At 43.7% G+C, this 27,755-nt stretch overlaps 1 protein-coding gene across 14 annotated transcripts in view; it reads right to left on the reverse strand.

Annotated features, from left to right (window-relative positions):
* PRRC2C (proline rich coiled-coil 2C) overlaps positions 1–27,755 on the reverse strand; it is an 86,668-nt gene that overhangs the window by 8,470 nt on the left and 50,443 nt on the right. For 12 of the 14 annotated variants that reach the window (XR_008994951.1, XR_008994952.1, XM_036901298.2 and 9 more), the window contains exons 15-28: positions 26,742–26,952; positions 23,306–25,546; positions 20,575–20,783; positions 17,152–17,306; positions 15,520–16,162; positions 15,037–15,119; positions 11,146–11,334; positions 10,764–11,012; positions 9,538–9,630; positions 6,061–6,162; positions 2,842–3,040; positions 1,947–2,147; positions 830–927; positions 326–462 (exon numbers count right to left, since the gene is read on the reverse strand). Coding sequence is in view for 12 of the 14 variants with exons in the window: in XM_036901298.2 (XP_036757193.2) it covers positions 326–462; positions 830–927; positions 1,947–2,147; positions 2,842–3,040; positions 6,061–6,162; positions 9,538–9,630; positions 10,764–11,012; positions 11,146–11,334; positions 15,037–15,119; positions 15,520–16,162; positions 17,152–17,306; positions 20,575–20,783; positions 23,306–25,546; positions 26,742–26,952 (4,810 nt within the window). In the remaining 2 variants the exon portion in view is untranslated. The remainder of the gene's footprint in view (positions 1–325; positions 463–829; positions 928–1,946; positions 2,148–2,841; positions 3,041–6,060; positions 6,163–9,537; positions 9,631–10,763; positions 11,013–11,145; positions 11,335–15,036; positions 15,120–15,519; positions 16,163–17,151; positions 17,307–20,574; positions 20,784–23,305; positions 25,547–26,741; positions 26,953–27,755) is intronic. The other 2 variants (XM_036901197.2, XM_036901214.2) reach the window with 2 other exon arrangements.

A 27,755-nucleotide genomic window follows, 5' to 3' on the forward strand; every position in this document is an offset into this window, starting at 1 on the left:
CAGCCTGGAAGGAGCAGGCCTGGATTCACAGCTGTTGGCAGGGAAATGGCAGTTTTGGGTCCTTTTGTAGTTGTTTTCTGCGTTTTCTAATTGTTAGGGAATTGTTACCCTCCACAAGAAGCTTTGAGGCTTGACTTGGTCAGTGAAATCTGACAAATCACCAGAGGCCGCGGTTCAGGACAGAACCAGCATGCTCAGTTATTTAATGTAGTTTGTAACAGTGTCACCCTAGCTTTTGGGAGCAAAGCAGCAGCAGCTGGGCTGGCAAGAAGGCTCAGCAAGTACGTTGCTTCCAACATGGGAAATGTCATTTTGAAGCCTTTACCTGTACGGCTGAAGTGAAGAACTGAACAGCTCCTGAGCCTGGGAGACAGCAGGCCCAGCACCCAGACCCAGCGGGCCTTGGTGCTGGCCTTGCAGTGGCGCATAGATAGGGATCGGGATCTGCTGAACTGAAGCCGGCTACAAGGCAACAAGAAACATCACCAGAACAGCACCTACACAAATCCCAACACCGGTGCGAACCGGAAACTTGTACGAAAAGAAAAAACCAATGCCACATATCAGCTCCCTTTAAAAACAAAACCAAATGTAAACATCTAAGGTGTTCCTTCCAACCCATTATTTATTCTACATTGTTAACCGTTAAAGGTTTGCAAATTGGGCAAAGTTTGGAAATTTTACTCATATATACCAGGACAATCATGTGTTGTCCCATGTTGTTAACAGACTACAACTTCAAAGAGTCTATTATTTGTAGCCCAAGATAACCATTACATCATAAAAATGCCAAGAAACAAATACGAGATGGAAGAGATCTGATTTTTACCTGAGAAAGACCTGGTTGGAAGCCCTGCTGTGGGGCCAAGCGTGCGTGCTGGGTGCTGAATAAGTGGCTTGTGTCCATGTAGAACGCTGGGATCTGAGCTACAGGCCATCAGAAAAAGCAAGCAGTAACATGGGTCAGAACTAACTAAAAACAAAGTTTTCTAGCAGATTTCAAATCAAGTGAGCCCTATGCAAATTAATACAAACCAAGGAAAAACTAGAATCATGCAGAGATCTAAAACCTCTGGAAGGCACATGCAAGTTAAAACGACAACTTGAGTACTTGAGAAGGTATGGAAAGACACTGCCTATACTGCCCATGAGGTACGTATGAATCAGCAGGATTTACACCATCTCCTAAAACTGAAAATGAACTTACCCGTTCACCAGCAAACCCACTCCAATTTCAAATCTACTACTAGAATTTAGCAAAATGTTTTAGAAGAACTTACATTTAGTAATTGAAAGAATCTGGTAAAGATTCTTAACAGATTTCTTTGGTGTGTATAATACATACCATTGTGTGATCTGCTGTTTTCATGTAAGAGCTTATTAGCAATACCCATGATCCTATAGATACTGGGTATTATCAACCTTTCCAGTATTTCCCACATGGAAAGGCGAGAACAAACCTCACTGTTCTTCTATTCTGAATACACATCATTAGAGTCTGAATGTTTTCAAATGTTTACTCACTCACTATTTAACTCAGGTCAGCACTGTGGCATTCAGTAGGTCAACCTACCCCGGCTCCGATGTATAATTCTCTCCTCTTTTGCTAGTCTTAGGTTTATTCTTCCCCCTGAACTTTACTATCAATTTTTCAAGTTTTAGATAACAAACTTTCATTACTTGCCGGAATAACGTCAAATGCACGTTACTTCACAGATTAGACACTAATCTCATATATATGTAACATATATGTAAGAAACAACTGTCAAGGGCCCCAGAATACCTATTATCAAGGAGAGACAGCAATCAACTTTATGAGGAAACAAATTTGCAAAGCAGATCAAAAAACTTTTCAATTTGAAAGGGTAATGAAGAGAAGAAAAAAATGAGCATTTCACAAAATCCTTACTTTCTAAACTCCTTACATTTAGCATTGACAGTCTTACCTGCTGCAGACTGAGACACATAGACCTGTGGGCTCTGCTGCTGTGCAATCAGAGAAGGCATGCAGCCCAGCTGGGAGAAGTGACTTGCAGAAGGAAGGTTGCCTGTCTGGAGCTGTTGGGGTTTCACTTTACAAATATTAGGAGGGTCTGATGTGGTTGTGGATTTTGTACCCAAAGAGGAGGTAGTGTATGTACCAGTACCTGTATTTGTCAGAGGGATAAAATAAGAGGAAAATGTAGTGCATTTTTAAGTGCCACTGCTGTTTGCAGTAAAGTAACACAAGCATCAACCATAAACCAGAAAATTACCGCTCATGCTATGTGCCTACCATGTACTTATTATATATATACTGCACCTCAGGACCAAAGTGGGTATGAGGTGGCTTATAAAAGGAGGGAGCACATTACTAAATGCAAGTAAGATTATAAAATCTGGAGAAACACAAACAATAGAAAATTTAAACAAGGAGGAAATTAAATAGTAAAATACAAGATCACAGGAGGACAGAGCACGGCACCTTGAGGATTATAAATGTAAGTAGGAGGTGAATTAAAAGGTGAATTTTAGAGAAAAGTTTAGAACAAGATAGAGAATCACCAATTACTTATTAGCATCTGTAATGGGGACTGGGGAGCGGGGGTGGAGAAGTGGGTGTGGGAAGAAGAGATGGTCCAGCAGAGTGTGTTGTTAGAACAGAACTGTCAGTATCTGGTATGCCAAGCTACCCAAAACCAGGAGAGGGTGAAGCGGGGGTAAGAATGGCCGCAAGTGCACAAACTTGCAGATAAACGATCTTACGTGCATCTTCCATCTTTTATAAATGCTAGCAGTCAACAGGAAAAGGTCCTAAGAAATTTTAAAGCACTTTAGGAGGGAGGTACAGAAAGCATCTACCTGACAGTGACGTGGTGGGAGTGACGGAAGCAACCGGGATCTGAGGCACGGAAGCGCTGGCGAATGAGCTGTAACTGGTATTGGGGCCGCTGGCGTTACTGCTGACGCCACTTGCAATCGGAGGTGCTGTGGAAGTTACCGGGGAGCCCTTTTCTCTCACATTTGGAGAATTTTCCCACGCCTTACGTGCAGACTCCATCTGCAATAAAATGGAATTTTTTAAAGTGAAAAAGAAATCACTCTGCTAACAGCATAATATGCATATACACATACATATGTGTGTATATACATATATCTGTATTTAAATTCCAAATATAATCTTTAAAAAAACACAAAAGTAAAAGAGTAAGACTGCACGGGGCTTTCAAACCTTTCACTTTCCCCTTTATCTCTGCCCTGCATCAAACTGTGAGGCACCCGGCTTTACTCATGCCTCTACAGTGAGCTTGCAGACTGCCTGCCTGGCAAGCCAGTCAGATTAATGCCATCAGATTCTGTGTCGGCTCAACACAAACCTTCACCCCTGGCTGTACGTATGGAAAGGGAAGAAATCCCACGTCCCGTGAAGACAGACACAGGTTCTGACTCCGGCTGGAAAGGCACTATTTGCTCCAGGAAATACCCATCCTGCTCATTCTTCCTAAGCTAACAGCTCTCAAATGGCAGACGATGGGACCTTCTGTTTGGTTGCTTTGATGCCCAGTGTTTTAAAAGGCAGTATAACCACAGAGGTTTTAGGCTTGGATGTAACAGAAACACGTTTCATACCCAGGACCTCATTAAGCCTTTCTGGTACTAACTGCCACCATTTGTATTTGTGGCTACCGCTTTTTAGCTACAGGCTCCTAGCTTCTTAAAAGGTAGAAACAGATCTCATATCAATCTATCTAGAGCAGTGCTATCAACAGACATACAAATGCAAGCCACATGTATGGTTTTAAATTTTCTAGTAGTAGTCACATTTTAAAAAATAAAAACAAAGAGGCAATACTAATTCTGATAACATTTTATTCAACCCAATATAACTACAATGTAATTAAAACCTACAATCAACATAAAAATAGAGATGTTTTAATTCTCAAAAATTACTCTATTTCAGATCCAGTATGTTTTGTTTTACACTTATACCACATACTTCAACTTGGATTAGCCACACTTAAGTGCTCAATGACTGCAGTGGCCAGTGGGCACTGAACACAGAGCACAGACACACACCAGGTGTGTCCATCCTACTTGATCTGGACGGACAGACACATGGATTCTGAAGTTCTTAGTTCTACTAGTCAAAATACTGGGGCAAGATAACCTACAAAATTCAGCTGAAACAAGACTTTTTAATACCATTTCTGGGAAGTTTGTAGGTCCCGGAAGTAACAACTTTTAAAACGTTAACCTTAGTTGTAAGAATTTGAGAAATATTATATATTTCTCTGCTTTCCTGTTAAAACACATACTATATATAATTTAATGTTTTCTTAATGACTAGTATTATCATTGTAAGTTCAAAATATAGGTCACTTTCCTCACAATCACCTTGCCTATTTCAAAGGTGTTTTATTTTTAAAACAAGTCTTGGAGAGTTGAAAAGAAAAAACTTAGAAAGACAAAATGCAGTTTGCTTGTAATACCTGTGGCTTTATAGTTCAGAGCAATTTTTAAACAGTACAAAGTCTATTACACTGGTTGTCATCTTGGGAACATAAATTATCACTAATCAAACTTGTATAATATGTAGGCCATACATTTGGCTTCATTTGGCTTCTTAAACAGCAAGAAAATTTAGACTTTACTTTTTGGAAATTCAAGGAAACTAACAAGTACAATTACTTAACCATACTCATTTCTCCCCTTGGTAAATATACTGTCAATAATATCCAGGCAGAACTTCTTTCTATACTTCATATATTACCCAAAGAAAGAGAAATGTTGGAGAAGTATAAATAAGCCAAACTTTTAAGCTAATGCAATTAAATTTAAATTCATTTTAATTATAAATGTATGTTATTTTTTTGGGGGGTGTTGGAAACATTGAGCAAAAGGCAATGTTGAATGTGTTTTCTGAAGAATTAACAACTGGCCTAAAGAATCAATGATGACATATATGCTTATGTAAAATCAAGACTCCTTCCTTGAGCGGCACAATGCTAAGATCCACATGTAAGACACAGTACAACACACAGTGAGGGAGCCGTTCACCCGAGAACGGCAGCCACAGCTGCACAAGAACTGGCAGTGCCGGCGGGGTGATGCCAGCACAGGTGGTCTGCTGCAATACTGCATCGTCTCAGAGTTACTGCAAAGCAGCTGGGGGGCAGGGAGAGACGTGGTCAGGAGGCCAGAGACCCAGAAAGACACACGCTGGCCGCGTAACAGAATCGACTCAGTCTGCCCCTCTCCTGAGGGCCCCCAGGGAGACCCACTTGCCACCCACTGCGGCGCCTGGAGTGACAGGGGCTCCACACCTGCCCAGATCACAGATTACAACTGAGCAGGTGGCACCAAGGAGATAAAAGCTCGTTAAAAAAAAAAAATCCAATTCCATCCAATTCCATGTCTGCACTTTTTTTAACCACTAATCTTGAGGTGAACTGATTTAAAATACTCACAAATAATTCAATTGCAGAAACACATTAGAACATAGTTCAAAATTAGAAACTCGAGATTTAAAAAAAATTCCTGAACTTCTTGACATCAAGAAGTCTATGTTGTCTAAAATTAAAATCTTTTGCCTTATTCAAAAAACCATCCAAAAATCAAATCAAAATCAATTACTTCTGTATAAAATAAATATTCTAATTACATTATCTTCTTTCAATTTACACGATTTATAGTTAAGACAGAAAATTAGCATTCTTACCATTATTAGTACTTAGGATAAAAAACACACAACACCAAGCTAGTTTGTTTTCTCTGTATACAACTAATATATCCAAATTATTAAGACCTCTAACAGGATATCAGTACACATATGGAAGGTAAATGCTCTCCTGTGCATTTAAGACAAAACTCACAGGTATGACAGCCTCACATTAAATACAAAGGTTCAGGTCACTGCTAAGTGGCACCAGAGCACGTGAAACGTTCAGGTGACTGGGCATCGTCCCACCTGCCCAGCCTTGCCCTGCTGCTCCCGCAGGCCAGGGAGAACACAGGCAGGGGTGGTCAGCCACACCCCAGCATGCAGGGATCAAGATACATAGAGATGCATGCAGTACATACCTTAAAAGTGAGACTGAAAGTGGTGGGAGGCACAGAGGCTAGACTGGAGCTCCGCGGCACTGCCTCCCTCTCAGGGAGCGGAAGGGCATCAGGCAGGGGCACCTGGAAAGGCAGGCGATACATCACTGTCTACGCCAGTTGCACAAGCCCCACTAAGAGTGATGCTGTGTGTTTATCTTTCGTTGGAGCCAACAGGAGTATGTTGAGTTACATTACACTCACAATAACTGGTGGTTCTTGGGCATCACAGATACTAGTCCTAAAACACTCTGCCTTCTGTAAATGTAACGACAGAAAGAGCCCCAAGCAGGAGGCACACATCCAGAGAAAGGCTGCTGTGCTCTCTGTGCACATGAATAGCCACGGGCACAGACACTGTCCAGCTGCAGTGACAATCCAGACGGCCTGGACGGGGCCGGAACCCTGCGCTCCAAGCACGCTCACAGAACCACACGCACGTAGCAAGGCTCTAGGGGTGTGATTCCCACCATTCGTGGGACTCGCATGTTTTCTATCAGAAGCACTTAACGCTATACCGTGAATATAAAAAATTAATCTCTTCCCTGCAATATAGGCAACTTTCTTATACTAGGTTCTAGGTTCAAGAACAAAAGTAACATTGGAGGAATGTGTGGAACACTAAACAGATGGCTTAGCTAGAGCAATACCATGATTATAGCGAATACTGCTAGAAATTTGAAGATCTGGGAAACTCACTACCCAGATCTCTCTTTTCCTCTAAGCCTCTGGTGGCTCAATCACTTGTTCTGGTGACTGTGCGGGTGCTTGGGGTGCTAAGATCACACTTGGCGATCCTATGGACTATCTAAGGGAGACGTATAATAGCTTGGACTCTTGACAGACATTAGTTTATAATATAATAATCAAAAACACCACCTCAATTTAAATCTTCAAAACATTCAGGATACAACTAATACTAGGTTAACACTAACCAATAATTACCAACGAAGATCCCGAAAAAGTGTATCAGGCCTCAATAAGGGGAATAAGCCTTTATTAAGTGTAATTTTTTAAAGACAGATGTCCTATCCAAAAGACAAGGAACAACAAATGCTGGCAAGGATGCGGAGAAAGGGGAAACCTCCTACACTGCTGGTGAGAATGTAAGCCAGTTCAACCATTGTGGAAAGCAATACGGAGGTTCCTCAAAAAACTAAAAGTAGAAATACCAATTTATCCAAAGAAAACAAGATCCCAGATTCAAAAAGAGATATGCACCCCTATGTTTATTGCAGCACTATTTACAATAGCCAAGATATGGAAGCAACCTAAGTGTCCATCAGTAGATGAATGGATAAAGAAGAGGTGGTACACATACACAATGGAGTATATTCAGTCAGAAGAAGAAAACAAATCCTACCATTTGCAACAACATGGATGGGGCTAGAGGGTATTATGCTCAGTGAAATAAGCCAGGCAGAGAAAGACAAGTACCAAATGATTTCCCTCATTTGTGGTGTGTAACAACAAAGTAAAACTGAAGGACAAAACAGCAGCAGACTCACAGACTCCAAGAACGGGCTAGCAGTTATCAAAGGGAAGGGAGTGGGGAGGGAGGGAGAAGGGGATTAAGGGGCATTATGATCAGCATACATAATGTAGGGGGGTCACAGCATGGCACAGAGAAGACAAGTAGTGACTCTGTGGCATCCTACAATGCTGATGGACAGTGACTGCAAGGGGTGGCGGCAGGGAACGACTTGACAACATGGGTGAATGCAGTAACTACAGTGTTGCTCATATGAAACCTTTGTAAGTCTGTATAGCAATGACACCTTAATAAAAAAAAGAAACATGTTTTATGCATAAAATGGAACATTCAAACAGATTAATGAGTGACAAAGGAACACTTCAAAAGGCCCTAGAACTTTTCCATAGAGGACACTTGTTTTCATCACTGCATCAGGCACCGGTCACCGCCACTCTTAGCAGAGGAGCAGCTCCGAAAGCAGCCCCCACGGAGGACGCTCTGACGCTTCCAGACACACACCCATATTCTCGCTTCCCAATGTATTCTGGACACGCCGCTAAAATCAAACGTAGGCTGACTCTACACGCAGGGTCCGCTCCTCATGAACAAGTCACAACAGTAACTGTCTAGAAGAGCACACAGAGCAGTAAGATGCTCACATGGACATTTCAGTGATGAGTTCTGAGAATAATGATCTTTTTTTCCTTATTCACATTTCATCAATCATATTTTTTGAGGGTGATTTGGCAGAGAGCATCACAGCTCAGGCACCTGAGACGTCAGTGCTTCGGTGCTGGGTGCCCACAGTGATTCTGTCCTTCCCACAGTTTCCCACCTCCCGCTACAGGAAGCCAAATGCGCCTAAGCCTTTCTCCAAAGCCAGGGGAAAGGAGCAGGCACATGAAGCAGTTCTGTAACACCTGAAAGTCGGATGCAGGACACCGCTCCACTCCTAAACCTTCAGCACAGAGAAAGCACAGGGCCCACTCCTTTCCTCAGCTACATGCTGAGTCCTACCAACAAAAGCTGGATTAAGTGATGCATCTCGCCTCTCTGAAGTGCTACATGCCCAACACTAGAGGGAAGAACAGAAAAACTGCACATGGGAACCCTGTAAGACAATCGGTATTTCTCCTCAAAATGACACAGTCAAGGCCCTTTGCGAGAGCCTTTAAATGCACCCACGAAGGATACTGCTGGCAAGAGCAGGCCTTTGCTTACTGGAGAGGGTCTAATTAAAAAGCAAAGCAGCTGACTGCCACCCCACCTGCCTTCCAAACAAGGTCCCACATGCGGTATCTAAGCGCTCTCCTGCCTCAGCAGGTCACCGTCCCCTCTGGGCCAGCTGTGCTCTGCGTGACATTCGGTGAATGGGCAAAACAATGCAGTGTGCTGACTTTTAAGGCAATCTTGAATCATGACAGGGTTCCTCTGGCAAACTACAGCCAAGTTTACATGACTTACCGCCTTTTCACACAGCATTCAGGCATCTCCTAGGAACACATTATAGCTCAGTCTTCACAACAGGGGCATCGTTGTTCAAGTTCAGTGTAATCCCCCCCTTTTAAAATTAAGAAACAACCATCTAGATCTTCAGTTGTCTTTTTGTTTTAACTGAGTGAGCTTTCACTGCATTATAAAAAGGTCTCACTAAAGAACAAAATCACCAACCGAGTAAAAGGGTCCATCTGTGGATGTGGAAGTGAAGAACACTTCTCACCCAGACCAGGCTGATATGATCAGTACTTATGAAACCAACCCTGAGCACAAGTCCAGGCCTTAACGGAAAACTGATGACTTTCAGGGGGAAACAGAAACTCAGCCTCGACTATTCTTGCTAACTGTGATTACATTACAGTGCCCCTAAATCCATATTTACTATCAACCCTTCCCTGGGAAGTGTTCAACACTGGTCCTACAGTGTGTACTGGACAACAGTGGCCAGGTTCCTATCCACCTTGTCACATCTGAGGTTGATTACTTACATTATTAACCAAAGCACCATCCATCTTTGCACTATTAGTAGCCACAGTGTTAGGCAGAGAAGAAGAAGGTGTGGTGTAGTCTGTTACAGACTCCTGTGGAGTAGCAATAAGAAAAAAATACATTTCAAACTGAATCAATATGTCACAGCCTAACAGCTGTAATGCCATTTTATGAAAAAAAGCGGGAGAAAACAGACCTTAGACTGAACTCATTCAAATCCAAAAAGCCACCAGTGGGATAAAACACGGAGACCACCGAGATGACAGCATTTCTACTACTGCTGGAGTCCTGCACACAGTACTAGGAGGTCGTCAACAGTACCAAATACTTTTTTTGTGTGGATTATTAAAAGAACTTTTGTGTGGTTCTCATAATCTATAGCTTATTTTCAACTACTGATTTTTTATCCTCTTCAAAATAAGAGCACAGGTAATGCCAAGACCTTAGCTGTCACATTAATTAGGTCTCAGGATAAACTCCTTGTTTACTATCATAGATCTCTCTTTACATAGAGCCAGATCCTACAAGCTTGTCACTAACATGAACCGATTTGTATGGCGATTAAAGAGAACAATACTCAAATAGTACCCAAAATCCACCCATCTTTTTCCTCAATGGTCATGTGTCCCAGATTGAAATGCAACAGCAGATATGAATTTGCCACTCCCAGTTTCAGAGCCCATGGTCACCCAGCGCACCCTACCTTAGAGGATTTCTAAAGATGACACCTTCCACTCAGTGTCCCCACATGCAAGTCAACAACCTCACCTCCTCAGGTGCCTGACCAACAGATCAGTGGTCTGTGCCGACCCGGGGACTGGCTACACTGCAGTGACCAAACGTCCATGTCCTGGCTTCACATCTCACTAGTTGGGCAAGGTAAGGCTCCCCAACAACTCAGTTAACAGAAAACAAAGTAATATATCGCAATTCTTTCAAACCCTGCAAGCCCATGGAAAGCATTCTAAGCTCATGCAAACAATTTTAATTTTAATATTTAAGAATTAATTTTTGCAGAATGAGATAATTAAGGGATTTCTTTAGATCACATATGCACACCAGGAAATAAAATCTTCTCTGGTGAAACAATAATCCATATATAGGCCATCCACAGAATTCTACGACCCAAGCAAAGAGACGCTGGCATTGCTGTGTCTACTGCAAAAGCGTCCCAGGAACACGGCTGGTGACACCTGCAGGGGCGGCCCCCGTATGTGCGGCTCACCTTCACGTCGGCACCGTACTCCGCCGGCGGCCCCGAGATCATGGTCCCAAGGTCTGTGGGCATTTCCGATGCCACTTCGGTGTCCTTTGTGGCCACAGCATCTGTACCTCTGCTGGTCCCAGGGCTGGGCTTCTCCTGTCCCGGCTCCACCTGCTGGGCGTCTCTTGCTTTTCTGTTTTTTAATGAACGTTCCTTTCCAATTGGACCAGGTTTATGTTCTTTGTTTTCTACTGGACTCAAATCTGGAAGCTAAATTCAATGCTCATGACAAAAAGCCTTCAAGACGTTCAACGAAAACTAAATTCAATTCTGAAGTTGTCATCTGCTCTCCCTAAATGTTAGCAATTCTCAAAAATCCTACCTAGGATATAAATCGCATTACCTTCTGGGCCTTGATAGGGCCTGCCCGTGGCTGCTTCTGCCGCTGTTCCTTCGGTTCAGGTATCTTGTCAGCAGTTTTCTCCAAAAGCACAGGAACAATTTCGTTTTCGTTCCCGTTTGAAGCTGGAGCACCAAACTGAATTGTGTCAATTCCCATTTCAACTCCACTTTCTGTGCCATTCTTTGTTCCCTAGTAAAATAATTTGAAAACTTCCTATCAAAACAGAGTTCAAATCTGAATGACTCACCCAGTAGCACATATTTTAAGGGGACAACAGGAGGAGGTGTGGAGCAATCTACACATCAACTGACACTGATTATGTTCTAAGAGAACTTTCCCTTAACCATATTGGTCTAGAGAACAAATGATGAAAGGAAAACTGGCACAAGACTTAATTTCCACCTCATGAGTGTGATCACAGCCTCTAGTTATTTCTCACTTAAAACAAGTGTGAAAGCAATAACCACACACAGCATCATAAATGAGGGAGTGGGGGGAAGAGCAATACCCACATCACCTACTTCTCAGAAATCTGTTTTAAAAATGACAATATCCATTTCAGTACCTGGGGTTGGGAATGGAATGCACACACCTTAGGAATCCTCTCATCAGTTAAACAGCTAACTTACCCAGCACCTGCGTTGTGCTGGGCCCTGATACAAATGACTAGCAATCTCATGGGAGTAACTTGCATAAGAGTGGACAGAGAAAGCAAACTAAAAAGTCAAGTAAGGCATATGCAAAATCAAAACAGATTGGCGGGGAAACAAGTCACACTGAAACGGAATTTAAAAGATAATCAGTGGCAGAGCAAACACCTGGCAAAGCTCAAGGCTAATGCAGGCTAGAGGCTGTGACACAGCAGGCACTAGAGCATGTGAGTAGCGGGGCACTCTGTGGCCTGGGGCTTTGTAAGCTAGATGAGATGTTATAGCGACTACTTACTGAGCTCACAGAAGAACAAACAAAAGCTGGAGATGAAGTTCAACTTCAGGCCCTGGTCTGCAATTTAATGACTACTTCCCCTGTTTTTGGCATCCCTGGACTCAATGTGTCAATAAATTATGTGTAAGGTCATTGCTGTATTTATCAGTATAAATGGGCAAATCACTCAGATTTACTTTTAATACCTAAGTATTCATTTTCAAATACAAGAAAACATCAACATAACTTAAAAATCTGCTTTAGTCAATGATATTCTACAGTCATTCAGTACAAATGTACAGTTTGTACTAGAAGAACAAAATGGTGCAATAATTAATGACTGAAAACCACTGATCTTATGTACAAACACAATTAAGAACTCACAGTTCAATGAAATGGGAAAGAGACTGATGGTTAACAAGACTATCAGAGAATGTTAGACAGCCTTAGGCAGAGTATTATACAGACAAAAAATATTCATACAACATGCATAATACAAGGGTGATAAAGCTTAATTCACTTAACATCAATCTCTCAGTCTACTGAGTATAGTCAGCATTTTTAATATGAAACATAACCATTAAGAGCTCTACTTCACTAGAGCAATTCAATGTTTCTGTTCTGCGAAACAGATCAAAAGTAAAACGTCAGCTTTGCTTGTTTAAAAGTTTGCCAAGTGGGTATTCTCCCAAGTTACATAAAATGAATATCCTCGCATACTCACAATCTATCCAAAAACATAAAAAACATAGAGGATGAAGAAAAATGCGTGTGCAGACAACGAAACACCTTCAAAATATGTCGCTCCTGCAACTGGCTTGGGGGGCAACTTAAGCATCCTGTCAGCACTACAAACTTGTAATAAAACGTCTAGAAGAAAAATCCTGCAGCCGAGAGAGCTGAGAAACTATGGTGTCAGTTCAAAACCTGGACCAAGCATTTTAATAACATCACTGAACCCAGCGCACCCAAACAAGAGCCACGAAGAGCAACAAGCTCCCCACTCTGTCCTTCACGCCATGAACACTCAGCTAGTCACAACGCTAATCACAACGCCAATACCAACAGAAGAAAAATGATTAAACTGAGGATCTTAAACACTAACTCCAGACTATTAATTTTACTTATACAAAGAGTTCTCTATAGACCTTTAATGCAGATGATGAGGTCTGCCCCAGACCCCAGTCAGACAGTGGAATAGGGTAGGGATAGCAGGAAGACACTTTCAAATGACCAAGGGCCTCTCATCAGTCCCTGCAAGCGCCCCCAACAAAGCTCCTCCGAGCCTTGCTCTCACCTTTTGCCCCAGTTTCCCCTGAACTCACTCTAACCATCCACACTGACTGTCAAAGCCAACAGGAACCCCCGAATCCACTAAAGCCTGCCGCCAGCTGCTGGGACCCGGGCGCTTGGCCTCCAGGCAGCAGGCACACCGGATGCAGAACTCTTTAGACCCACCTCACCTGGATTCCGGGGCATGTTTCCAGTCACTCAGGTTCCCTACTTCCCACATCTTCTGGAGCTGGAGAGCCTCAGGACTTAGTGTTTGATTCTCCTTTTTTAACCTTCTCTCATAACTCATTCTCCTTGAATCTCATCCAACATGACATAAAGCACCACTGAATTACTTCCACATTCAGATTCCACAGATAGATTATCTTCTCTGAACTACAAACCCTCACTCACATCCAATCATCAATTTCCACTTGCATGTGTAGTAAACATCTAAACCTTGATATGCCCTAAGTGGAACCTCCCATCCTCTCCCCCAGGGCAGATCCGTCTCATAGCTTCCCAGTCTGAACCCCAACGGGAGTGAGATCCCTCCTGCCACTCAGGCCAAAGACTTGGCGGTGACTCTTGACTCCCGGCTCTCACAGGCCGCATCAAGCCCATCAGTAAACCTATCAGCTCTATCTACAAATACCCAGAAACCAGCCATTTCTCGTCACCCTTAACACACGTCCCTGGTTTCCACCATCATCACTGTTGCATTAGTAACCTGACTTCTGCTCTCTGCACCCCCAGATTATTCTAAACAGATTACCTATAATAATAATCTTTTTAAAGGCAGAGTCTGTCATTTTTTTTTTGTTCTGCTCCAACTACTGTCTTCTCACCTCTCCAAAAGGCCCTATAGGATCTGCCCCCGTTCTCCTCCCAACTCCATCTGTGCTGTCGGTCCCTTACTTCACTCTGGCCACACCAACCCCCTCATTCTTTCTCAGACACACCAGGCACACTCCACTCCCAAGGCTTTTATGATTCTCTGCTCTGTGAAACAGGAGTCCACTGTCCACGGACACTTGAACAGCAGGCTCTCTTACTTCCTTCAAATCTCTAATTTAAATGTCAACTGGGCGGCTGTTCTCCTGCACTTTCCCAGCTCAAGCCACCGCCCACAGACCGCATGTCACTGCTGGTGACCCCGCCCCCACCCGACACAGCAGGAGCCCCTGAAGTGCAGGGCCCATCATTCTTTCTCACCTGTTTTGTAAACCTACAGGTCAGAACAGTACCTGCTATACTGAAAATGTTCAGTAAAAGTCTGTTCAATGAATAAATGGAGAATTACTGACCTAATCACTTACTAATCATGTGCACTTCAGGAACTTTAAGAACCTCCTGTGAACTCTTAGTTGTACTGCCTAACTTTATAGTAGTAAAATCCAGAAAATAGTAACTCTGCTTATATTCTATCACAAGGAGTTTTCCTGAGACTAGAGCTAAAAAGATGTTAATCTTAGTATGTCTGAAGGTGAGAGACAGCTTATGCACAGAGACCCAGCAGCATCAGCACACGGGAGCTTGCTGACTCAGAGCCCCGGGAACCAGGACCTCTGGGCCTGGGTCCTGGCATCTGGCTCAGTCCCTTCTCCAGGTGACTGATGCACACTAATGCTGAGAGACCGTTGGAAGGAAACTGCCACACTAACCCGCTGAGGCCATTATTAAGCCCATTCCTACCTCTGATGAAGCTGATCCAAACGACGTCAGGGGCTTATTCCATGCACTGACTGAAGGTGGTTGTGGTGGGCTGATGGGACCTACTGGGAAGCAGCCACAGGAAGTGTGACCATTAACATCTAGAGGTAATGATCCCCAATCTATTTAACCCTTTCTTTTAATGGTAGCTAGGCAATAAAACAATGACTTTTCACATCAGGCTTAGAGAGATTCTCGCATATTAAAATAGATTTAAGTCCCCCCAAACATGGTATCATCTTTTTTAATCAATAAAACTGTGTCCATAAAATGTGGCTGTTAAAAGTATAATACACTTGTTTTAGAAATAAAGGTTTTAAGAAAGGAAGATCAGAAAAATTACTATTACTACTTCTTAAGAAAAAGGAGGTTAGAAAAACACACACGGAGTGTATAAATGGGACTGAAAACAAACTCCCACATTCCCGCGCCATTCCCCGCCCCTCGTCTCTGTTGCACACTTACGTTTCTTAGAGATGTCGTTCAGCACAGAGGCTGGGGCTCCCTTATTGTCCCACAGTTCAGCTGTAAGAGTGCCATGTGGCTGTGCGGCTGGGACGGGTTTCCCTGTGGCTACATAATCTGCACCATGAGGTGTCTGTGCTGAAGCTGCTCTTATGGAAGGTGGTGGCTGTTTTGAAGACTGTGTGGTCGTCTGGAGTGGACTCTGGACTGGCTTGAGAGTCTGTCCCTGAGCCTGCACTGGGGCAGTGGGGTTTGGGGCACCCGAGGCAGGGGTAGGGGCAGGGACTGGGGGAGGGGCAGCTGAGATGGCAGCAGCTGGAGTTGGAGCTGAAGCTGGTGCGAGGGCGGAAGCAAGGACGGGGGGAACTGAGGTGGAGGCAAGGATGGCGGCTGGGGCTGAAGCAGAGGGAAGGCCGGAGGCGGGGGCGGGGGCTGGAGAAGAGGCCGCAGCCTGGGCTGGGGTGGAGGCTGCAGCTGGGGCTGGGGTGGAGGCTGGGGCAGACGCCGGCACGGGGGTGGAGGCAGGGACTGGAGCTGCAGGCTGTGTTTGCTGGGTCCCCGTTGCCTGTTTTTTAGCAAATCTTGGAGGAAGCTTAGAAGTCTGACTTCTTCCCTTTTCATTTGCATTCTTTTTGTTCCAGACCTTAAAAAATTGGTAAGAACCATTTCTGTTAATAAAACAGCTGAAAGCAACAGTTGATGAATATAATTTCTAACAGATATCTATTGTTAATTTAGCTCCTTTTCAAAATCAGCACCTGAGAAAGCAAAAATGTCAAGGCTGCTAATGAGATTTTAAATTATGTGAAGCCAAGATGCCATATGGAAAAAAGACAAATATGCATTATATATGCATTCTTGATATACAGGGTCCCAGTCTGCTTCCCACAATTCTGAAACTCGGAACATCAAGGAAGTTTGTAGTAAGTTCACTTGGCAGCAAAATCCGACCTGACTGGACAAAAAGCTACTCACGCCTTAAGTCATGTTTGCCACAGGAACACTGATTCTGGCATGCTGGTGGCATGTCGTGCTCTATAGGACACACAGACTACTTTCACCCTCCCAAAAAATAAATGCATGAGTGGCTTCTCAAGACACCCAGTCCCAAGGGTCACACCCAACTGAAGTCACACAGGCTGCTTACGGCTCCCTGACCCTGAGCCCTCTCATCTAGAGCTCTTCATTACTATGATCCATGTGTTCTACTCACTTTTATCCCTTGTCAGCATTTAGCAAAAAGGGTGTTTGGGTTGACTTAAATGGAATAATGTGGCTTGATTCACACTGCATATTTAAGGGAACTGATTTAGATTAGAATAGAAACTTTTAAAGGTTAACAAACTGCAACTTATTAGATCATGGCAGTTGTGTCATTAGATTTCTAAGATAATTTAAAAGTGACTCTAACTCTGCCACGAAGATGGCAAGTAAGGTGACCGGTAACAAAGCACGAAACATGCTCTTGAAGTAAAGTGACGATGGGCCACTCCCAGGCAAACATGAGCTACAGGGATTATATTCTACTTAAAATATGCCTCAACTCTGGGTGAAACAGTTTAAAATCACGAAACTGAAGTCACTGTCCACGCCTTCACTTCACAGACAGAGGCCTGGCCGTCGGGCGCTGACCTGGGCGCTCTGCTCCTCCTTCTTCCGGCGCTCCTCGTCCTGCAGGCGCTTCTGCTGCTTCCGGGACACGACCTCGGTAAAGCCGTCGTCATGCAGACTCGACTGCGGGTCTTCAACGACCGTCACTTCAGGGTGGTCATCGATTATAACGACACCTGGGGCACGGGAGGAGAGTGAGGTATTTTTTTTCAACTGAACAAATAGAAATGTTCAGTCCAGTAGTGATTTTTAAAAAGAAAGACAAGGCAAAGACCTAGTTTGTACAGCTCACAGTATGACCAATGTCCCACCCAGGATGCAATTTATTAGTAACACTGGAAAAGATTTCATGAACAAGGTAAAAAATACAAGTCCTAAAACTGTCTGCCTTGAATGTTATAGTTCTTAATCAATACAGCGCTTCCCCGTATCCTCAGGAGATACGTTCCAAGACCCTCAGGAGGTGTCTCATCTCTCTCCTTGGGATGATGTGAGGTAATAAAATGCCTATGTGATGAGATGCAGTGACGTGATGCACACAGGCAGAGTGACGTACGTCACAAGGATGAGCACCTGCTCTGGACCATCTGGTCCTCAGGTAACCATGGATGTGGGGAGGACCATTGTGTTTTGAAACAAAAACCAAACTTCAAAATTATCCTATTATCTTCATCAATCACTCCATCTCTACCTCTCCCACCCCCAGGTCTGTATTATGCTGCAAAGACCTACAAAGGAATTCACTTTATTTGCATCTAAGCATCCTAAAATTATGAGTATTGTTTCCCTTCTTTAAAGGATCGGATGAGCTCTGAGAGTCTCTCTGATGAAGTGAGGTGGTGCCTAGACAAGCTGGTCACAGGGCTCTTCATGCTTCTATTTCATGAAGATCACTGTCCACACATACAGCTGTTAAAAACAAATGAAACGTGTAGAAGTCCCAAGCGAACAAAGCAATGCAGATACGCGCACCCCGTGACACCCCAGCAGATGAGTGACTCGGGAGCTATTTCCAACTCGTCCAACTAACATTTATAACATTAAAATTATACATCCGCAGTGAGTTTAAGAAAGTGAGATCCATTAAACAATATTAAAAGAAAAATTAAAATAGCTCAGGTAACGTGATTTGGGGTTACAGGTATGTTTGCCCAAAAAAATATAAGAAAAGGGTGAGACAATCCAAGTAAATTATTTTAATTTTGGAAACAATGTATGTTTTAATTGGGGAACACACAAAATAAAAATAGATAGTTGCTTGGGAACGGTATGTACAGTTCAGGATGGTGCTAACTTGTGAGGATGACAAGGGGATACGATCAGGGAATGGTGCATAGGTAATCTACTTGCAAACTATTCTTTTAAAATAGCTAAAAATTTCCATTTATGTAAGTACTGTCAGAGAAGCAAAAAATAAATACTGACTGGCTTTCAATCTTCAAAAACATGTTACTGTTACTGTTTTTCTAATAAAAACCTGACTGATTCTCAATCATCTGTGACACCTCTACATATGCTGAATCCTTTAGGAAACTGACCCTAATGTGGAGCACACGCTCCTTTCAACACAAAGTCTCAGTCAGACATTTCAAAGACAGCCGTGTGCCCCAGTACTTCAGACTGATGATGAGAACTCTCCATCATTCTAAGTTCATCTCAGGTTTTCACTTAGACTAAAAAGTGTGTGTGTAAAGCTTATCGTCACAGCCATGCCATCATTTGTTACTTAATTTTGCAAATGGAGCCTTTAGACCCTTTTGAAGAGTTCTCTGGCCCAATTACAGGCAGCACTGGAAACAGCACGATCCTTTGTTTCCAACACCCTGTTCTTGCCTGGTGCCTTGTGACATTTTGGTCTGTCTTAAGAGACATTACTTAACAAATGTTATTAGGAAAACAACCTAGAGATGACAAACTCTTAACTTTAATGAGTTAAAACGAATAGCTCAATTTCTATCATCAACTCAGAAATATAATAGAGTTCTTACCGTTTTATATTCATGTCTATTGAAGTCAACTATTACTTTGGGAAATTTCTACCCCAAAAGTTCTTTGGAAAGAGGAAAACTGGTAAAGAAATAATTGGGAAGACAAATCTGCTATTTTTGTGGGCTTTTTGTAATCCTCACATTTCCCAGGTGTGCATTTAGATGGTGCTCATCTCCTCTCCCATGGACCACAAGGTCAGCATCTGAGCTTCCTGGGCTCGCTCCACCTGTTTTCTGTAAACCAAGGCTCTCCAACTTCCGCAGTGCCAACACCCCCAGCTGGCTCCCCGGGAACTACAGGGTGACTGATTTAGCAGTATCCCTGGTCTATACCCACTAAGACGTCAACAATGTCCAGCCCCAGTTGTGACAACCAGAATGCGTCCAGTGATTTGCCAAATGCTCCAGAGTGAAAAATCACTTCTGTTAAGAACCACTGCTCTGATGATCTAACTAAAGATTCTTAAACACACAATTAAGAGGTAAACTTATATCTTTCCCATGTGAACCCTAAAATGACAGTGTAGAATAATGGTTCTCAAATGTGTGTGTGCACTGGAATCACTTGGAGACTTGTTAAAACAGACTGCTATACATTCCAAGAGTTTCTGGTTCAGTATGGTCTGGAACAAGGCCCGAGGGTCTACATTTCTCACAAATTTCCAGGTGATGCTGATGATCTGAGGAGCACACTTTGAGAACCCTGGTCTAGAAATACTAATGCCAAAGTCCTGGGCCCGAAATCCAGTTTAATATGCATAAATAAGCATCAAGCACATGAAAATTCTCATCTGTAGCTCTAACACTGGAATAACAGTACCTAAGTTTCCCATTACTATATCTGGTCTTACCTTAGTAAATCTCTCAGTTTTTTCCAGATTTCCAGCTTAGGTCAAATCTGAATAAATGGCAAACAGCGCATTTTTACATATGTGTCTACTCAGATATTCTGTTAAGTTCCTCATCAAATACTTCCTTCTTGCTGGGGTCATCGTTCGCATCTGATATCCCATCAGCTTCATGGTATCTGAAGTGTTTACCCACACAGAACACTGCCTCCCACCCTATACTGACTGTTTACTGTGTCTTAGATGCCAACTTTACCAAGGTCCTAACTCACTGAAGTCAACATTTCTCTCATACATACTAAGCATCTGTTTGGTTCTCTGTACTTTCCTGTACCTATCTGGCAAGGTAGAGTGTTTTTCTCCTTTTTAACAAAGAACAGTGAAACCCTGTGGATTATCTTAACAAGACTTAAAGCAGTATTCAAGGATATGCTAAAAAATGGTGTTATTTTAGTTTAAGTTGTGTTAGTGATTCACCATCAGCCTCTACCTCTCTGCCTTGTAGCCCTGTAGATTCAACTCTTGTTCTTTGCTGCCTTATAGTATCTACTCATGTGTAACAAACAGACATGTAAAAAGTACATGAATAAAAGGGACATGAGACATACTTGCATAATTGTTGAGATCAAACTGGGACAACGCGTCTACTTTCTCTTTGGGTTTTTTAGGGCCTGGCTTGGTGTCGTCTCTCTTCTTCCCAGTGGAGTCCTTGGATCCCTTCTGTCCTGTCCCATTAGGTACCCCCTCCTGGTGCTGTGAGGGGCTGCTGCTGGCAAGATCAACACCTGCTGTGCCTGCAGATGGGTCATCAGGTGGCCTACAAACAGTAACAGAAACAGGAGCCATCACTACACCTGAATAAAAGAAAACTGCTCTCACTGTTGGTTTGTAGAGTTCAGTCTACAAAGAGATGACAGTGGGATAAAAGACCCTAATTCTAAAAGCAACAAGCCCTTGTGGCTTTTGTTGAGTGCAACCTCACTAAAACGGAGTTTTCCAAAGACAGACTAGCTCCCTAGGGTTCTTTCCAGCAATTAAATTCTAAAATTCTAATTATTCCCTTAAGGTTCTTAATTATGTCTATTTGTCTGATCACCATTGTTTGCATCAAAATTTGTGATCCAAGCTGGTCCCAAGTAGTCACTACTCTATCTTCTCCACAAGAGGGGAGCACATGAGAAAAATTTTAAGTGTTCCATGTTCACACAGTGTATTTTTTAAAGTTCAGATTTATACATTAATGTAAACATTTTTTTAAAAACTTTCAATATGGAAGCAATTCACTTCACAAACCAAATGTACTTCTATAGTTTTTCTTTCCTAACAAATTCTATTCTTGGGCTCATTTCATACAAATTTTATGAAAACAGACCATGGACAATGGATCACTAATTCATTTCCATTTCTGCTTACATTATCGTTCGAGATAAGAGCTTACCAAGTGCCTGGCACAAAGCAGGGCTTCCATCGTCTGAGGGAGGGCTCCCCTGTCCCACATGGGGCCCCTGCAGACATCTGCCTTCCAGACAACCAGGAGCTGCCGCTACTCTTGCAGGGCCAAAGCTGCTGCCACCCGCATGGCACTAAAGCCTTGCCAGGCAGCTGAGCCCTGCATCGCACAGAAATCACATCAAGATTTCCCTTGACTAGAATTTCAAAACAGGAACGAAGGGAATAACCAACTAAAAACTGGAAGCCTGGGGTCGTGACCTGTTTATACGCAGGATTTAGCAAAAGCTGGATCAAAGAACTGGAGTGACAGCTGCGAGCAGCCCTGAAGCCTTCAATTTTGATCACCTCCCTCTTAGGCAGAGGTTGATCAAAAGAGGGGAATGGGAAACAAGAGGCCTCAAAAGGAGTCACTTATGTTAAAGCCCCCCAAGACCTAATACCCAATTGCAGTTTCAGCCTCTCCAGCAAGTGGAATTTAAACCAATCCTGACCCATACTGGTAAGGTCATCTGCACAAGACCCCTGAATTCCCTCAGGGAAGGTGACCTTGCCTGAAACAATCCTTTTTTTGCCAACAATTTCCTGTCCTGTTTCTGCCTATGAAAGCTGCCTGTTTTGTACAACTGGAGGGCCCTTCTACTTGTCAGAGGGAGTATGCCAGACTCGGGCAATTGTTGCACATTGTCAATTAGACCTTTAAATTAAAAATTAAAAAAAGACTTCCCAAGTATCTTTACTCGAAATTCTAAGAGTTCAGTTACAGTCAACAACTGCACTGTTATTTTGACCCTACATTATCCTACTCTTTAGGACTTTTAAAAGAAGGCTCAAATCCTATGTAAGGAGGTACTCAGGAAACATAACTGGTTGTTGCATAATTTCCCTAGAGGTGAGTGAGCCCTATCCCATTTTCATAGGTATTTCCCTAAAATATCACAAAGCAAAATATGTTCACTGATGGCTGTACTTAACCTAACATTCTGTGTATATGCAACTAACCAATGCAGATTAATATCATACTGTCTGAATAAATTTCTTTTCAGCTCAGGCTGCAAACTTGGGAATTTGGTCAAAAAACGGGGGACACCAAAATACACTGCTTACTACACACCAGGCACTATGTCACGTGCCTCACCAACACCAAGCCAGCAGCCTCACACATTTTATAGGCACGACTTTCTCCCCATTCTGTTGGTGAGAAAGCAAAGACTAGCAAAAACAAATACCAGGGCCACATTTAAAACCAGGCACACCACTCCACTACTTTATGATTTTTCCTAATACTAAAGAAATCAGTTCACTGTTTACTATAACAAGCACCTAATACAGCACAGTTTAGAAAAATTCTTTTTAAAAACAGCCAATGACATGGCATTAATGTTACTGGTGGCTTTGGCGGTGGTGGGCAGGACTTTGCTTTCTGCACCTCTTTCTAGCCTGATCATCTACTTTAGGTTTACACCTGAAGAGGGGAGCATCATTTATTTGTCATGTTCAATATTCACTCTCTGGAAACCAGTAGAGAACAAAGTACATGCAAGTCCCAGAGCACCCCCGTGAGCACCAGTTCTGCAAAGAGAAACCAAGAAAGGCGGGCTACTCCCATTAAGAGATAACTTACTCGACAGAAAGACATCGTACTGGTCCCTCCACCGGTGCAGATGCAGGTTTTCCCAAAGCCACAAATCCCCAAGAGGACTCTCGGGAAAATGCACCTTAGCAGGCAAAGATGGCTGAAACAACTCCCTTCTGGCCCTCAAATACCCTTACACTTTGAGAACAGAGAAAAGGCCTGTGTCCGGACTGACCCGAGCAGTTCAGCCAACACGTCCCCTCTTGGCTTCTGGAGAGGCGTGGGAGCAACCACATCTGACACTGAGTACTCACCCTCGCTTCCCACTTTTTGGCGGTGGACCACTTCTCCGTTCATTCCTAGGACCCGAGAAATTCCTTCCAGATTTGGGGGCACCACTGCTGCCTCGCCGGTTCTGGCGATCTACGCCAGGCCTCTGACTAGAGAAGCTTCTCTTTGCTGTTTCCCTCCTCGGAGGTAAGATGTTCTCTCCGGCCTTTACAACTACTTGTGCACTCGGGTCGGCATTTCTTTTCCCACCCCGCTCTCGCCTCTCGTTGAAGTCGCTGCTTTCAGAAGCTGTTTCCCACTCCTCATTCGCCTGGTCCGACGAGTTCTGGTTTGGTGAGTCCGGCGTCTTATCCCCAGGGCCGCCCCCAGCAGCACCGACTGTTTCCTGCGCCGTGCTACCGGCCATGCCACTTGCCACAGGCACCAGTGCCTCACGGGTTTTGGAAGCAGCTTCCCGCTCTCTTAACCGTCGAAACCGAGGGGGCTTATCTTGCCTCGGTGGCCTGGTAGGACGCTGCCTCCGGGGCCTCTCTCTAGCTGGGTCAAATTTTCGCTCAAATTTTGGAGGTCGTTTATCTGCTGGAATAGGAATGAACTGCTCGTGTCTCCTTGGTGGCTCTCCATCATCTGGTTTGGGAGCTTCTGCCTGCCTTGGGCTCCACTGACTGTCCCGATAAGCAGGCCTTCGTAAAGCGGGAGGCCGTGGCGGGCGACCTGCAGGATCCCTTGCACCGCGTCTGAAAGTCCCCCCTCGGCCTCGCCTCGAAGGCTCTCCTTTAGGAAGGAAACCCAGCTTGGACTTGTCGTCATCCCTTACGTAAGGTCTTCCCAGTGGCCTGTTATCAATTCGGGCATGATTTTCCAGCTTGAAGGACTGAGGCTTCATAGGTCTTCTGTTTTCAGACCGCTCTTCCCTCCTGAGAGGTCTGCCCTTGCTCGAACTGTCCCTGTCACTGGCGCTCTCATGGACCTCGCTGTCCGTGTCAGTCTCCGAGCCTCTCTGCCTCCTCCTTTTGGGCAGGACTTCAGAATCCGAGCTCTCACTGCGCGTCTCGCTCTCCTCCCGCCGCCTGGGAGGCCCGGAGGGCGCATGCTCTGTCCGCGGCCTGTGGTCTCTATAGGGAGCAAACTCCCGGGTGTGCCCTCTACCCCCGCGGCCACGCCCTCCGTAGGAGCCTCTGTAGCTTCGGCCCCTGGAGTAGTACTCGCCGCGGCCGCGGCCTCTGTAGCCCTGATCTGGAAACCAGTCTCTCTCTCTAGCATCTTTCCAGTAGGTCCGAGGGGGTAACGCCGGCTCCTTTCTGACTGCTGGTCCCGAGTCAGGCCGTGGCCTCTCTACCACGAGGTCCTTGCTGCCAGCTTTCTCAGGGGGCTCTTCTTCCTTGACCACCGGCGCTGTGATGGTCGGCTGGGTCCCAGCTTCCGCAGCAGGCTCTACCTCAACACTCCTCACGGGGTCCAATGGCTCCTCAGCACCCTGGGGCGGCTTCTGCACCACAGCTGAGGTCCCTGGGGCAGGAGCTTTCTCTGGCTCCAGCTGAGGTGGCGGCAGCTGAATCGCCTGTGGCTGAACTGGTGCTGCAGGTGTTGGGGGGGCAGGCAGGGGTTGTCTCTTCTCTGTCTTTTCGGGTTTTATGACTTTCTCTGTGACCTTTTCTCCCTCTTTCTCCCTCCTCTGCTCTCGCTCCTCTCTCATATCTCTAAGGACAGGCTTCTTAATGGGGCCTGACCGTCTCACGGGCCTATCAGGGCCTTCTTCTCTTCTGCTGGAGCTTGGCCGTGGACCCCACCGAGTTTCCGGCTTAGATTTATACAGCTTTTCGGGCTTCGGTCCCTCGGAGGGCCGTAGGAAGCCATCCTTCTTTGGCTTTTCCTCTGGCCTTTCTGCGGGCTCTCTGGAGTCAGTGCACCTGCTGGTTACTTTAGGAATGCTTGCACACGGCTCATTTTGCTCCTCCGACTTTTGAGCATGGCTACATCCATGGGAAACACTTCTTTTCCGGGGAGGCTGACTTTCACCAGCTGAAACCCGCTCTTCTTGAGGAGTGGATACAGTCTTCTGATCGGGTACCTCAAAACAAGCAGGCTGATTACTTGTGTCAGAGAAATGAGGTCTAATGTCTTCCACAGATCTGCTCAAAAACTTCTGAACTTCTTCTGTCTCACTTGATTCTCTGAAGTCTGCTTTTGGATGTGCCTCCAACTGGCTGCGTTCTACAGGATGAGCAGCAGTAATCTGTTCCTGATCCAACTGGGCTTCAGGCCTAGGATAATGAGAATTCATAGGCATAAAACCATCTAAGCAAAATCCTACGCACATGTGAGTGTCAAGCAAAATGATTCCTCAAATTTTAAAACACAGAACAATGGATCCTAATCATAAAGAGCATCTTTATGTCTCTACAAAAAGTTTAGTGCAGCATTACTCACAATAGCCCAGAGGTGGGGAAAAAGCTAAATGTCCACTGATGATAGATGACTGAGTTAAGAAAATGTGGTGTGTGTGCGCCTGTGTGCAGTGGACTGAGGAAGGGAGGAAGGAGATCCTGTGATATGCTACGACAGGATGAGGACACGCTAAGTGAAGTGACTCAGTCAGAGAGAATCATACTGTGTGACCCACTTATACAAGGGATGGCATATGACCAAACGTGCCCAAGCAGGAAGAATGGTGATTGCCAGGGACTGGGAGGAAGAAGGTAGTGAGTAGCTACTAAATGTGTATAAAGTTTCAGTTGAAAAGATGAGAAAGTGCTGGGGATCTATGGTACAAACATTGTGCTTTTGTTAAGAGGATAGATACTGTATCATGGTTTGTTCCTAATTAAAAATAAATGAAGTTTGTTACTTAAGATGAAAGGAAATTCAGACCATACTGATGTGAATTCTCAATCCATCAAGACTAACAATTTCTACCTACAATCAGAGTATACAAGGTTTACTTTCCCAGTGAATCAGAATTTTTAAAAATCGTAATAAATACTCCTTAAAAGGGAAGAAGTTCTAATGTTATCATTATAAATTACTAGAGATGACCAGTTATCTGCAATTTCATTGTACTTTTGTAAATTAGTAGTTGTCCTTATCTTAGCCTTAGGAAAGTTCAGTAAGATACTGATAATTCAGTATCTCAGATTTCTCAACAGTGAAAGAATTACATCAACACATTAGCCAGACTACACGTGAAGTACCTAAATCAACAGTAGACACTTGCCGATTTTAACATCTAACCCTAAATTCCAGCATTTCATTCAGTGTACAGAACCAGGTTACAAAATACCCTAATACAGAAATACCAGAAAAAAGAAAATATGTCTAAACATGAAATGACACGTTAAATAGGAGGAAGTTTTTGTGGATCTGCCGCATAGTCCTAAATCTTAAAGGCCTCACAAACACTATAGTGTTTCCATTTCACCACAATATTCTATTTGGTCTATTACCAATTTTAATAATCACCTCACATCGTCAGGTTCTTCTGCTGCCTTAGGAGTAGTGGCCCGTTGAGGCTCAGTCTGAGGATAGGGGTCCGACCCCCACATCATACGAGACTCAGAGAGGGAAACCGCGTGATCTCTTGCAGGTCGAGCTATATGCTCAAAGGACTCAGAATTGTTTGGTGAGCCTTCCATCTGATCTCTTCTTATTAATGGCTTAGGAGGAATCATTCCTGTACAAAAGGCCAGAAAAAGATAAAACAAAAACAAAATCAGAATCTAGATTATTGATTACTATTTGGAATTCTCCGTATTAAACTAGAAATAATTTTGCCCAAGTAAAACTGATTAACTCAACAAATGATCAATGAAAATCAGAGTTTTTCTGTGTATGAGGTTTTTCTTAAGGCTATTAAGTAGCCAGATTTAAGAACTGAGGAACCACAGCCATGGCCTACTTTCTTTAAAAAAGAGAAGAAACCTGACGCCTGAGAGAGCCAGGCAACAAGTACTGTGACTCCATGTTAACACATGTTCATTCAAGTGCAGTGAGAATTACCCCAACAGTGTATGTCCTGCAGAAAATGCATTAACCTACTTTAGTTGATAATATGCTATAAATCATGTTTCAAATTTTAAAATCCAGTGTAAATATTAAAACCATGTTTTTATCACCCCTGAATTTTCCTCTATATCATTTTGGTAATGAATTATCTGGACTTATTCTGATAGATTCCATAAAAGGTTGTTAATATTTGTGGCTAATGTATAAGGAAACTCAAGTATTAGGCTGACAAATGATGGAGAACTCTGAAAAGCTGGAATATATAATGTATATATACAAAATTCAAATGCTGAAACACTTAAAAATAATGTAGTAAATAACATACTGCTAATAAGACAGGAGATAATTTTCCATCTCAAAATTTTTAAGTAACATTCACATACCACAAGGTAAGATTCTGGTATTATCACACTGTTGGTACAATGCCAGGCACTTAAGAGAACTTGTCTGTGCTGAAAGGAAGTTACGTAA

Source organism: Manis pentadactyla, chromosome 19 (genome assembly GCF_030020395.1).
Source record: "Manis pentadactyla isolate mManPen7 chromosome 19, mManPen7.hap1, whole genome shotgun sequence".
Taxonomy (NCBI): Eukaryota; Metazoa; Chordata; class Mammalia; order Pholidota; family Manidae; genus Manis; species Manis pentadactyla.